Source organism: Anticarsia gemmatalis, chromosome 13 (assembly GCF_050436995.1).
Source record: "Anticarsia gemmatalis isolate Benzon Research Colony breed Stoneville strain chromosome 13, ilAntGemm2 primary, whole genome shotgun sequence".
Classification (NCBI taxonomy): Eukaryota; Metazoa; Arthropoda; class Insecta; order Lepidoptera; family Erebidae; genus Anticarsia; species Anticarsia gemmatalis.
This window is the reverse complement of record NC_134757.1, coordinates 10,413,051-10,426,655: the sequence shown is the minus strand read 5'-3', so window position 1 is coordinate 10,426,655 and position 13,605 is coordinate 10,413,051. Positions and strand designations below refer to the sequence as shown.

General features: G+C 42.0%; 1 protein-coding gene across 8 annotated transcripts in view; it reads right to left on the bottom strand.

Annotated features, from left to right (window-relative positions):
• Ypel (Yippee-like) overlaps nt 1-13,605 on the bottom strand; it is a 164,867-nt gene that overhangs the window by 6,041 nt on the left and 145,221 nt on the right. For 5 of the 8 annotated variants that reach the window (XM_076122089.1, XM_076122094.1, XM_076122095.1 and 2 more), the window contains 4 exons: nt 11,372-11,487; nt 8,740-8,873; nt 6,920-6,963; nt 1,930-2,038 (listed from right to left, as the gene is read on the bottom strand). In XM_076122089.1, coding sequence (XP_075978204.1) covers nt 1,930-2,038; nt 6,920-6,963; nt 8,740-8,873; nt 11,372-11,487 — 403 coding nt within the window. Of the gene's footprint in view, nt 1-1,929; nt 2,039-6,919; nt 6,964-8,739; nt 8,924-11,371; nt 11,488-13,605 lie in introns of those variants that run through there. The other 3 variants (XM_076122092.1, XM_076122091.1, XM_076122096.1) reach the window with 2 other exon arrangements.

Here is a 13,605-nt window from a genome sequence, read left to right as displayed (position 1 = left end):
CAATGGTAATGCAAATTTTATAGCGACCAGTTTGAGGAACAAATACGTTGGGTAGAGGGGTACAAAAAGTTGCTTCCAGAATTTTTTATTGAATTAATTCCCTTGGTCCAACATAATATAAGTATTGCAATTTTTTTAACGACAAGTAAATGGTTTTCTAGTCGACATAATAAGATCTACATTAAGCGTCTGACCGACTGACGGACAGTAAAACATCGGAACCTATTGAGTTAGAGACTTTTGAAACGTGCTATTTCTTTACTACTAACCAAATATATAACACAAAACTTTCGCACTTCAAATAAATAAGACTATCTATCAAAAAGGCCTTTATCCCATGGGGGTAGGTCTCTACCTACGACAAGACTTAAGAACATCACTTCGTACGATCCCTACAAACCCTTTTTTTTTTCGTCCGGAAAACCCGCCGGGTTAATACCTGCTTCATTCACATCCACACATCTTGTCATACAAGACAACCAGACACGGGTACTACGTCGTAAAATCCGATAATCTTGTCTAAGAAGTTATCAAACATACAAGCAAATGACGTCATAGTCTCCATCGTACGATATGGTCTAACACTACGGTTATAGGAAGGTCGCTACTATCAGCGGTCACGAAGGGTCATTTGACGTTAATTGATATCGCTATCAGTGGGTCATAGGCTTAGACCCTTGATGGTAGTTTTACTTTTGTTAATCGCGTCATTAGAAAATACACTTTGACTGCCTATATAACGCGTCAGTATGTGGCTGTTGCGCAATATCGGGTTTGTTTCCCGCGCCTGAATAAACAAACATTCTCGTCGTTTTTCTTGAGAATTTCTTATGCCCGGTTTCTGGGTACTACATTTCATAAACTACCGCTAAATGTACCTCAGAAACCGGGGGTCAGTGATTGACCGGGATAACAAAGTTAAAGTCACCCTGATATTCGGCGACTTTTGCTAGTTGCATTGAAACCGGCCACTAAGTGGGAGATTATTTGTAGGGTCCAAGATTCGAATCCAAGACTTTTGCGCGAAAGTCATACGCTATTGACGCGCCATACATGCAGTGAAGGGACTATAAAGCTTTAGAACTATATGAAAATAAACACTTGTTGAATCAGAATAGTAAGCTATAAGTAAATACCTAAACCACAATCGTCTTTTTACGAACAAAACTACGTGCATCAGTTAGTATAACAGAAATATTTCAAACGTTCATGTGACACTATGAAGGTAATATTTGAGAATTGGATAAACAGTATGAATATTGGCTGAATGAGACAAATTGCTATTGCATCAACGGTTTGCCTTGAAAATATCAACATTGACCGCTTCTAGAGAATTCTTTACTAATGTACTGCAGACACATCGCGTTAACGTATTGGTATTTATTATGTTATACAGAAGATTATGAGTGTTCTAGATTATTATAGAAAAAGCTAAGACATCTAGGCTTGCCTAGAAAACTGCACTACTGCTTTTTCTATCAAGATAGACTTAACTGTTTTTTTATCATTTTTATCTTTAAACAAGGGTTTTTTTTAACCCATTACTGTCCCACTGCAGGGCAAAGATCTCCGCCCAAACGAGGGAGGAGTAAGAGTCCACCACGCTGGCCATGGAGCAGATATTAACAAATATAATAAAGACATAGGACGGCAGAAACTTTAAGAAGGCTAATCCTACTACCTTATCGGACATATAAATCTGTATTCACGATCTGCTTTGATCTTTTGTAATATTTTATTACTTTGCATGCCGTGGCAGCCTTTAATTGAGGCAACACCTAGTTTAAGTTTTTATGAATGTATCGTATTATGCATGCTTCCTGGTGTATGCCTTGTTGGTTGTCCTAAATAAATAAATAAATAAATAAATAAATAGCTAGGAAGAGAGCGAGAAAGATAGAAAAGGTGGTAAATAAGGGTGTCACTAACATATTTCCAGCCGAGCATGGTCTTGCAGCACTCGCAATATATGTCTGCGACGGCGTGCAGCCCCGTCAGCAGCACGCGCTCCTCCGCCGGACCGCAACCCACGTTCACACTGAAATAACAAACATACACACGTTATTGATGGGCATAACAAATAAATATAGCAAGTTGCACTCAGTCGGTCGGCAAACGACCTGCGGTCATTCTATAGAAGGGAGGCCGCATAGTGGTATTTGAACTGAGCGTCTCCGTGCTTCGGAGGGCAAGTAAAAAGTTCGTCCCGGTTGTTGTCAATTAAAAAATAACACCTCTTGGGTTCTTGCGTTATTATTGACTGTACAAATAAAATGAGGGAAGGTAGATAGATAATCTGTAGTACATTTGTGAAGTTGTGTAATATGTAGGTTTAAAGCTGTATGAGTTTGGCTAACCTTTTTTTTTTTTTTTTTTTTTTTTTTTTTTTTTTTTTTTCGTCAGGAAAATGCATTACTGCATGTCCCGCCCCAGGGAGGAAAGCGGGGGTCTGTCGGGCTCTCCCGCCGGCAAGGCGTTCCGGCTGACTTGGGCATACCGACTAAAAACCTGACGGTGTTCCTTCTGCGGTCACCATAACGTGGCCAGGACGCGGTACCTCCGATCGGATACTCCGCGTCCCAGCCGGTGACGGCTCGCTTTGTATGCGGGCCCTACTTCGAGCTTCGAGCGGGGGCAGGCACGAGGATTGCCCCCCCCTAGCTCTCCACTTCAAGGGGGTGTGCCAGGAACACACAGCGCACTCCCCACCTCTCGGACCTGTTCCCTGTCCAGGCGACGGAGCGTTCCGCCTCCGCCGCCCACAGGTCCGCGTCACGGGGGCCGGAGATCATCCCGGCGCCTACGACGCCCAGTGCGTCTTGCGCGGGAAGGGAGGGGAGCGTTGATTTCCCGCTCCCGTTCCGCCGCCTCTTTTGCGGATATAACTTCCTCGCAGAACGAGGCGACGGCCGACCACGCTGCCTCGCTCCCGACCATGGACAGAACCACGGCCGAGAACGAGAGGTCGCTCCCGACTACCCCGGTCAATTGACGGCGCTGCGACGACCACGCCTGGCAGTGTGCCAGCGTATGCAGCGCCGTGTCGGGGCAGTCACCACAATGGTGGCACCTGGGCGTCTGCTCACGGCCTATGCGACACAGGTACTTGCCGAAACAACCGTGTCCGGTCAAGACCTGCGTCAGCCGATAAGTGAGCGCGCCGTGCCCTCTCTCCAGCCACTCCGTGACCGCCGGCCGCACGGCCTCGATGGTAACGAGGCCGGCGCTGGGGTTCTCCAGTCGCCGCTTCCACGCCGCCAGGACATCTTGGCGGAGCTCTGCTCTCCGCGCCTCCACTTCTTGAGGCGCTGGCAGTGATCCTCCGCCTTTGGCCTCCTCGCGCCATGTATAGAGTGACGCGAGGGCCTTCGCGTCCAGGTCCCACGGCGGCGTTCCGGCCAGTAGGCACGCCGCTTCGAATGAGATCGTGCGGTAGCCTCTCACGGCCCTGACGGCCATCACGCGCTGCGGACGTCGCAGCGCGGCGATGTTTTTGGCCGACAGGGCATTGGCCCAAATGGGTGAGCCATATAGGGCCATTGACCGCACGATCCCGGCGTACAGCCGTCGACAAGTGTTGTTTGGCCCCCCGAGGTTCGGCAGCAGGCGTGAAAGAGCGCCCGCCGCACCTACGAGTCTGGGGGCCAGCCGACTGAAATGGGCTGTGAAGTCCCATCGGCCGTCGAGAGTTAGACCAAGGTACTTCATCGACGATGCAATGCCGATGTGGACTCCGCCTACGATGATGCTGGATCCTGGAGGCGGGCGGCGTCGGGGCCCATGGAAAAATAGGGCCTCCGACTTTTCAAGTGCCACCTCCAGACCCAGCCGCCGGATGCGAGCGACGACCTGTGCGACCCCAGCTGTGGCCAGCACCTCCGCGTCGCGGTGCGTCTTCCCCCGGGCTGTAACCAGTGTGTCGTCGGCATAGCAGAATATACCGACGCCCGGCGGGAGCGCACCGCGCAGAACGTAATTATAACCAATGTTCCACAGGAGAGGGCCTAGAACCGACCCCTGTGGAACCCCACAACACACCACTTGGCGTGACCAGCCATTTTGACCCGGGTAGATAATCGATCTTTCCTCCAAATAAGCCCCGATGATACGGCGGAGGTAGGGTGGCACTCGGTGATATTCGAGTGCCACTCGTATGCTGTTCCAGGGGAGGGTGTTGAAGGCGTTGGCGATGTCGAGTGACACCGCCAAGACGACCTCTCCCTGGGCTACTGCGTCCTCCGCCAGGGCCCTAACGCGCGCGATCGCGTCAATCGTGGAGCGCCCTTTGCGGAACCCGAATTGTTGGTCCGCTAGGTCCGGCCCTACACAACTTAGGTGCGTGACGAGGCGGTCTGCAAGTATGCGCTCGAAGAGCTTGCCCACCTCGTCTAGCAACACAATGGGCCGGTACGCGGACGGCGAGTCCGCGGGGCGCCCCTCCTTCTTCAACAGGACGAGCTTCCCGGTCTTCCAGAGCGCCGGGAACTCGCCCCTTTCTATGCACGCGTTAAAGAGCCCTAACAGTCGGGGCTCGAGGGCCTCGCGAGCCAGGACCCACGCTCGGCCAGGAATGCCGTCGGGCCCTGGGGCGGTGTTCTTTGCCGCGAGGCGTTGCACCGCCACCCTCAGGTCTACCCGGGTCACCGGGGGAATTTCTTCCTCCTCCTCCTCTATCGTCGTCGTCGGCGTCTCGCCCGGCGGAGCCATTGGCGGCGGGATGTGTGCCGCCCTGGAAGGAAACAGAGCGGACACCACGTTCTCGACCACCTGGGGCTGGAGACTCTGGGTTAGCGGGGGGGCCCATGGGCGAAGTTTGCCCCTGACCCAACGATATGGGCGCCCCCATGGATCAATGTTTAACGTCTCCAGGAGAGTGCCCCAGGCGGCGGTTTTGGCCCTGCCGATTTCAGTTGACAGGGCCTTCTTCGCCGCTCTGTACCTCTCGTACAGCTCCGCCTCTTGTGACTCCGCGTCTGGGGGTCGGCGATGCCTCCTGCGGAAGCGCTGGTAGCGGCGGCGAGCCGCTGTACAATTTTGGCGCATTTGCGCGATTTCCGCCGACCACCAATAAACCTTCCGCCGTCCGGGACAGAACCGGACGCGGGGCATCGCTACATCACAGACGCGGGTCATGTCTGCCCGGAGCCTGTCCGCTTCCGCCTCCACGTTGGTGGGCTGTTCTCCCGACGCCTGCGAAGTCCAGGCGTCAACGATGGAGGCTTCTATAAATAAATCTTTATCGAGGCGCTTCAGGGACCAGCGCGGTCCTACTTCAACCGGGGTTTCCTGGGTATGCAAGGCCCTCGAGGTGACCGGGGAGATGCTGAACCTAATGTACTTGTGGTCAGATAGTGTCTCAACCCCCTCGAGGACCCTCCAGGACTGGACACGAGACGCAAGTGCGGGGCTGGCGAATGTGAGGTCGACTATGGACCCACCCCGCCAGCGCACGCACGTGTGCACGGCACCCCGGTTCAGGACAACAAGACCCGTGGCCGCCAACCAATCTTCCACTTCCTCGCCCCGCGCGTCCGTAGACGGGGAACCCCAAGCCGTGGATTTGGCATCCTAACCTAACTAAATGTCATTGCCAAAAATATAAATAGAATATCATCCTGGAGAAGTAATTCTAAATATATATTTACGATGTCGTAACATACGCCAACGTGTGAATGAAAATAACAATAAATAATTATAAATATGAACTTTAAAGCTAAATTAGACTAAAATATTTATGTTTCTAGAAATAGGCACAGACAAAAATTTAATTTTTAGAACATAAACAATTCTTATTTATTTTTTAAATACCTACACTGGCCTAAAATGACCGTATAACCTAGAATTTGTATGCGAATATTTATCAAAGAATTCTTAACATGACCATGGCTGATCAAACACATTGCATTTCACACAATTGGAAGGAAAAGAAAAAGATAGCAATACAGGTGAAGGTCGTATTGAATATTTCAAATGGGAAAATAGCAAAGGTTGCAATGTGCATCGTGTTTCAAATTCCAACCGGTTCTGTAGCCAAAAGATAATACGATTTCGTTCTGCTGTAATACTTTTTAGCTGTTTTAGAATCAAAATTTACTATCTATTTAAATTTATCTATTAAATTACATTTAAAATTGGTTTTGACGAAAGCGCAATTTGTTCCTAAAAAGTAGAGACACATACAAATGTTTGTTCTAAGTTTAGTACATCTTACTTGCATGGGGCTACGTGTAGGTACTAAGTTTTTATCTTTTTGAACAAAAATATAAAACGTAGCTCTCAATATTATCTTATTAAGAACGTTAGTTTCGATGGAAAAGGCATCGTTATCAAGAAACTGTTAGTCTATCTAAAACCTTAAAACTAAGTGATTCAAAAGTATACATAAATAATGCAAATATGAGTAGTGTTGAAATTCTAGCCGTGAGCCACTCGCATGTATGAAATATGTATGAACGAAGTGGTACAAAGTAGCAAGGTATATTCAATATATTGTGACGTACTATGCTTTTTAGAATAGAAGAAGATCTTATCACTGCTCTAGCAGGCGCTATACAAATATATTATGCGAAATTATATATTACACATTTACTAGGAAAACACATTTGTTAGTCTTTAGATGAACTCGTTAGTTAAAAAAAACATGTGAGGCTATGTCTGCTCAGACTGTTTAAAAAAAATATTGGTCGCAGAATTTTTGAGTCTTAAATATTTGTTCGCCGATACCATTGCGTCGTGTCGGGAGGTCGTGGGTTCGATATCCACACGGAACAATTATTTGTGCTATCCACAAATAATTGTTTCGGGTCTGGTTGTACTTTGTGTCCGTTGTTTGTAAAAGTCACCGCGACACAAGAGCAATTCTTAGTGCGGGAGATGTTTTATTTAACAAAAGAAAAATAATCGAAGTATGAATACTCACACTGAATTGAAGAGGTACGCGCGCCCCTGGCTGCCCTGGAACGACTGTAAAACAAACAACATTTCTATTAATATCATTTACAAAAACCTATATTTCAATATCACACCTGCATTTAGCATTTAGGTACAGGGCAACAAGAACCTCAAAATCCTTGACCTAACTGTTCTGACTTTAGGGTCCTCGCGGCTGTTACATGGATCCTTCTAGCCAAGGCCTGATGTTAAGGTTACATTGTAGTTAACCACCAGTTAAGCAAGCTGCTTAACTCAAAGGTCACCTACCTCCAGAAGAATAACGTACTAACTACTTATAGTTTTAATCAATTGCAATAAGCATCATTTCATAAAATGTAAAAAACAAACAGGTTAGTTTTCAAGAATAGTCAGAGCTTTTAAATAACAGTTTTACAAGCAAGACTGTAGCTTAATTAAAAAGTTATATTATAAAGCGTAGTCTGAGTTTTCTTAAGACAAAAGAGTAATTTAAATTACAAAATAAATTCTTGTGAGAGCTAAATGGATGAAAGCTGTTTAGTTCAAAGCAGTTGTCTGTTGCACGGCTGATGGAAGAAAAACTATTTTTAAATATGGTACTGGTGAAATTACTTTATTAAAATAGAAAATAAAGTATCTATTAATTACATCAAAAGCATTAAAAGATACTGTATCAAAAGAGAGGGATTTTACACAAACATTATGTGTTCAAGTTGTATCTCAAATCAGAGTATTGACACTAGTTTTTAAATCTAAACACCTTTGCGAGAGTCTGTCAGATAGTATGGAAGTTTTCAGTTTAATAAACATTCAAATAGAAGTACGTATTCTGTAAAATATCACACTAAAGGCAAAAATTACGACATCAAAGTGAATTCATATCAAAACTCACAATGACTGAGTACTGGCTCTAAACAACAAAGCACACGGCATAGTGAAGATTAAAACGTGCGAAATGGAGTGCGTTGTGCTAATTAATAGGCTCTTTCATTTACTAGGTCACAAAGCACTTCGTAAAAATTACGATTAATTGCTCACTACGCGCTATCAATTCTCGTGAACAAGTCATGAACTGTTAGGCTTAAAGGCGCCGGACCTGTCGCCCAGTGGTATCCGTTGTGCTTACAAAAGCAATTTATATATATCGTGCTATGGACACATTTTGTATGAAAAAGTGATCATAATATAACCATAGGTTAAGTTAGCAAGCGTTGAGTATTGTAAGTGTAAATCTAGGAGTAGCAGTCAAAGAGAAAAGCTATGTCAAATCAGTTCCCATGGAAAATGATTAATTGCTTGAAGAAAGTGTGAAAAAATCCTCATTAAAAAACTTTCTGGAACAAGTATATGTAGAAGCAGTTGAACTGTGTGTGAAAGTTAAAGAAGCTATATTTTATAAGAGCAAGGTAGTGAATGATGGAAGCTACATATGTATGTTAAACTTCATAGTTCTTATTAAGGTTAAGCAGACGATATGATGAATAAAAAGGTATTTGAAGACCACACTGTAGCGGTGGCTAGTGATCAAGTGTTTTGTAAAGGGTAGAATATTGCTTTTCCACCAGGGACGTGCGAGGAAGCAAGGCCAATATGATAACTTAATTTGATTAGCACGGCAGCACATATGGCAATGTTACCCCGTACAGTTCTGGTGAAAAAGCAGTCTTGGGTCCTTATAAATAGACTAATATCATCTTGGAAACACGTTTTTAAGCATACTACTAACTATTTAAGGTTGACGAATGGTTTTTAAGAACCATGCTTCCAGGTTACCGTGCCTTAGACCAGATAGTTTAGCTTAGGTAGTAGGCATGTTGGTATATTTACCTTAGATATAAGCTCGTCATGGCTGGCCAAGTGCGCGCGGCAGTGTATACAGCTGTAGGTGCGGTGCGCCGGCGGCAAATACGCCTGGAAGGTCTTGACGGGCGTGCGCGCGGCCGTGGCGCCCCCGCCCTCGCCTGCCACCCCGCCACGGTTAGTCACCCCGTCACGCATGAGTGCCTGCTAGCTACCAACATACACCGCCGTCAAGCACCCATTGCTGGCGGACGCCCTAAGTGCACTCGCACACCACATCGGGATCATACTCTTCAGGGTACCAAATGATTCAGCTTTAGGGTAGTCAGAAGAATGAGCGAGGATAGGCAAGGATTACCCATCTTGGAAAACACTACCACATTCTTCTTTTTTAGTATTTGCTTGGTCTATTTAAGTTGAAAAATCTGATGTAATATTCAGAGGTAGAAAATCTGATCTAGTTGTGGATTGTTTTCGATTACTTTTGGAAACTCTTTTTATGTAAAGCGCTCTCGACTCGTAACTGCACTGACGTCAGAAATAAAACGAAGGGCTTCCAGGAATACTGCAAACTTTTTCAATATCTCTGAGGCAATATTTAGTTTAGCATCAGTAGATTTCACAATTATCTCGAAACTGTAGCTTTTAGACATATTCTATCAAAAGTTTATAACATTTAATAGTGAATTCTCGAAAATACCGAGATAGAAAATCAGAATTTATGATGTAAGGTAGAATTGTCTCGGAGCCAGCAACGAAATGATTGAATCAGGAGTGAAATTCAAGTGCATTTTGTCCATTGCGAGAGAGAAAAGTAAATTCAATTTGTGAATAGAAAGTGTGGAAGTCTGTCAATTGAGATTACGAAGATTTGTGCAATTATGGTAAATCGAGACATTAGGGCTAAGATTATTATAGTAATTGGTTGTGAAACTGCGGTAGTTTGAATGGAGAAATGATGCAGCTACGGATTCTAAATTAAGGTGACATTTTGCCAGAGTTTTGTCATATACTTTAATGCTTGTTAGTACCGCTTTCGTTAAAAATTTGGTTGATTTATAAATTGAAAGTGTCAAAACGGGAAAGTTCTTGGCAACTTGGCATCAAATATAACTCCAGGGGGTCAATGGTATCGAACGGTCACAAACGCAAAGAGATGCGCTGAAATGTAATTTTTGTCACCATTTTCGCTCTTTGGAATCCATCCAAAAATATATTAGGTGTCGTAAAGCAAAAACTGCAATTTATTAAACAAATGTCTTCGGTTTCTCCACAGAATTTGAGAATATTTGCTTTACTAAGGGACTGTAAAGAAAATTACCCATAAAGTTGAATCATTGGTTTTAATATAAGGTGGTGATTTAATCTCGATGTCGTGTGTTGATATAGTGCGCGTAGGGCGTGAGAATAACGGCACTCATGGGACAGTAAGTAAATACAATGACATATAATACATAGGAACAATTTGTACGTATATAGCTCTAGTACATTAGGTAATATGTTACGTGGAAGCCAACCGTCGCGTTGCGTCTTATTTATAAATAATATTTGACGTCTACGGAGAATAGTAAACAAGTAGTTTCTTTGCGTATGTCAATTCAACTATTTTTATCGCGGACCAAAAATAATACGAATGTTTTCGTTACTTTTTGTATTTAAAAGTAGTACTCCATGTGGAATAAGGATATCATGATGTTATGGAGGTAAGTTTATCAGTTGTCTGGTTACATTATAGGTCGGACCTAGTACTGATTCTGCTCAGTTTGGAATCACAAAAGTGTGAGTGAGTTGTCCAAATATATTTATCTTTATATTTTAAAGCGACTTTGTTAAACTTTCGTATTCATATTAGCCGAAACGTCAAGAAAGCCAAGGTAAAATGCATGTTGCACTTATTTCCGAATAAAGATAATAATACTATATTTTGTCAATTATACCATAACTCTTTATATTTGAAACAGACAGCCATTAATTCGTTTTATTAATGTAGAAGTCTGTACAGTTAATGAAATTATAACAAGACTATTATTTCGAATTCAATTTGCAACTCAACGATGATTGGCTTCTTAAGGGATCTGCATAATTTAGCATAGTCGTATTATAATGCGATTAGACCTGAAGCATGTTACAATTTTCATAAGTTAAAAGACTATGACATATTAATAATAATGTATTAATGGGTAAAGTACACGAGTAAAGTAAGACTTTAAATTAATGCTTTATTCCGTTGTCTTGTCGTAAGTAGAGTATATTTCTGAATAAAAAAAGTGGTAGCTTGCTTCAGGTCTTTAAGACTAGCGTATTAATTAGAATGGTTTATATTTTGGCAAAAAGGAACTGTAATATAAGTAGCTTTAGGAATAAATTAGAAAATGTCGAAATACATGACAGATAATACGAGGCCATTAATACCTCCAAACCATACAAAGTCTTGTTCACCAATTTATTATTATGCAAGAGGTGGTTCATTTAAACCTTTGTAATATATCTGGTGGAAAGAACATAAAAAGCAACCCCAAATTAAAATTTTGTCAGCCTTCATGAAGCTATCTGTCATGTATTTCTATTACTAGACTGTACTGTATTATTTCGAGCATTTTAAAGGTCCATGGTTTTCCCACGTGTGGGGTGTTAAAATTACGTTGTGTTGTGTACAGACCTGCCTGGCGCGAGCAGCAAGCGCTCGCCGCCCACATCAGCCGCGCGGACCGTCGGTCACCTGCCGCGCGCGCTCTTGCTCCGCGCCGCGCGCTCACACTTGGCACCCGCCACCCTCTGTCAACAACAGAAAATAAAAACTTAGTTTATGGTACAAACTAGCTGAAATGTCAAGAAAAAAATGCGGTATATACGCTGATTATCCCTGTGTTATTATAAGTAAACATTCTTATTTCATTACATGAGTAATGACTGCTGATGTAACAGAAGACAAAATAAATTACTGGTGGCTAGCCCCATACAGTCAGGGTAAAATCCCATTATTATTGGGTGAAAACCCTACTTGATGTTTTTTCCTGTTTAATCTTTAGAATGACTTTACCTTATGTAAAAGTTTCTACAGAATAGAGACGTAAATATTCTTTGTTTACGGGAAACAATCTTTAAAAATTCTGTACCGTTTTCCGTTATCCCGGATTAACATATAATGTTATTTTATCCCGGAAAACCGTCAGGAAAAATCTTTCATTTTTTTCCTGAAAATTAATCTTTTTAATGTTGCCAGTTTATAAAATATAGAATTTCATAAATATTTACAAAAATAGCAATGGCCAATGATGTGAAAAATGACAAGTACGACATAGACACTCACATATTAAAGTTAAAAAAATACACAGAAAAGAAAGTTATTTGAAAATTGAGCATACGATAACAAATAAAAATTCGCAAAGAAAACTTGACTACAGAATGAAATGAGGCATGAAAGTAACTAGTTGAACTGTTCAAGTAGTTGCATTGTTAAGGTATCGGTATTGTGCTAGGTATTGCGCCGGCACACAAAAGGCGATTAAAGGATTAGGCACATCATTGCAACGCAGAACTTTGCCTGCAATACCTTTGTAAGCTGAAGAAAGCCTTCGGGAATTGTTATTTCAGGAGTTTTACGCTTATAAGATAATCTGCTGGACCAATTTGGCTGAAATTTGATAAAATATAATGTGACGTGGTGTAGTCGTAGGTACGCGTGGAGATAAGTTGAAATACTATTTGGCTGCATTTGAAGTAAACCAATTTGTTTTCATTCATAAAATCTCAAGAAGAATAGCACAAAATTCTGATTTTCTTCAAAGAAACTAGCGAGAGTTTAAAAAAAAACTCAGGTATAGCAGAAGCTGGCAGCAATTAAAAAATATATAAATTTGACAGGTGTCATTTTCAAACTCCCGCCATTTTGTTCCGACTTCCAGTGTTGTTCGATACATAAATTGCAGTGCTATTGCACACTGGCAAGGCGCCAACGCATTTAAATAGCTTTCCATATTTGTAATTGCGTTTGCTTATTAGCTATGATGCTAAATAAATGCAAATCCGTGTTGAAAACTCAGCACTGAACATTAGTATGAAGCTAATTACTGTACGAAATATTTTGTTTTTTATTTAATTCAGAATTAAATCGAGGAAGCTAATTTTTTGAACTAAATACTAGTATTTGGTAAACTGTACATTTAATATACCTATACAAGGAACTGAAAAATATGTGAATATATTTAGTTTAATTTTCTAAAATACAAAAATATATCTTAATTAAAATCTGTTTTAATGCAAGCAATATTTCTTCCCTCCACGGATTTATAAAATACGTGTGTTTCATATATGTGTTGTTATGTACGTAGGAAAAGAAAAATAATCAAAATCGTATTTATACGTGAACTTATTTAGAAAAGATCCAAAATCCTACCTAATACCCATTATGCCGAAACGAAATAAAACAAAACAAGATAAAATCTCTTATAATTAATGATTGTAACAACAAAATAATTGTAAGTCATAGTTTCTTACAAGCCCACGTTCAGTTCAACGAAACGGCGCAACAATTAATTATGAACACAATCACGTGGACGAATGAACTGGGAATACGAATCACTGTTACTATTGTAATCTACCATTATTATGCATCTCTTTCTAATATATCACTTAAGACAAGAACAGAATATTTATGCTAAGGATCCGATCGCGCATCCCAATTTTCCATAGGATAAATAAAGTTGATTTATTTCAAAAGTCTTCAGTCCGTACATGGTCCGATAACTTTATTTCGGTTGTTAATTTCATAAATTATTATTTGACTGATGTATGCATGAAGTGTAGAGCTCAAAGTTATTAGTTTAAATACATAAAAATAACTATCTGACTTTGCTCTCTACCTAAAAAAGACGTGATTTTAGGTATGTTTGT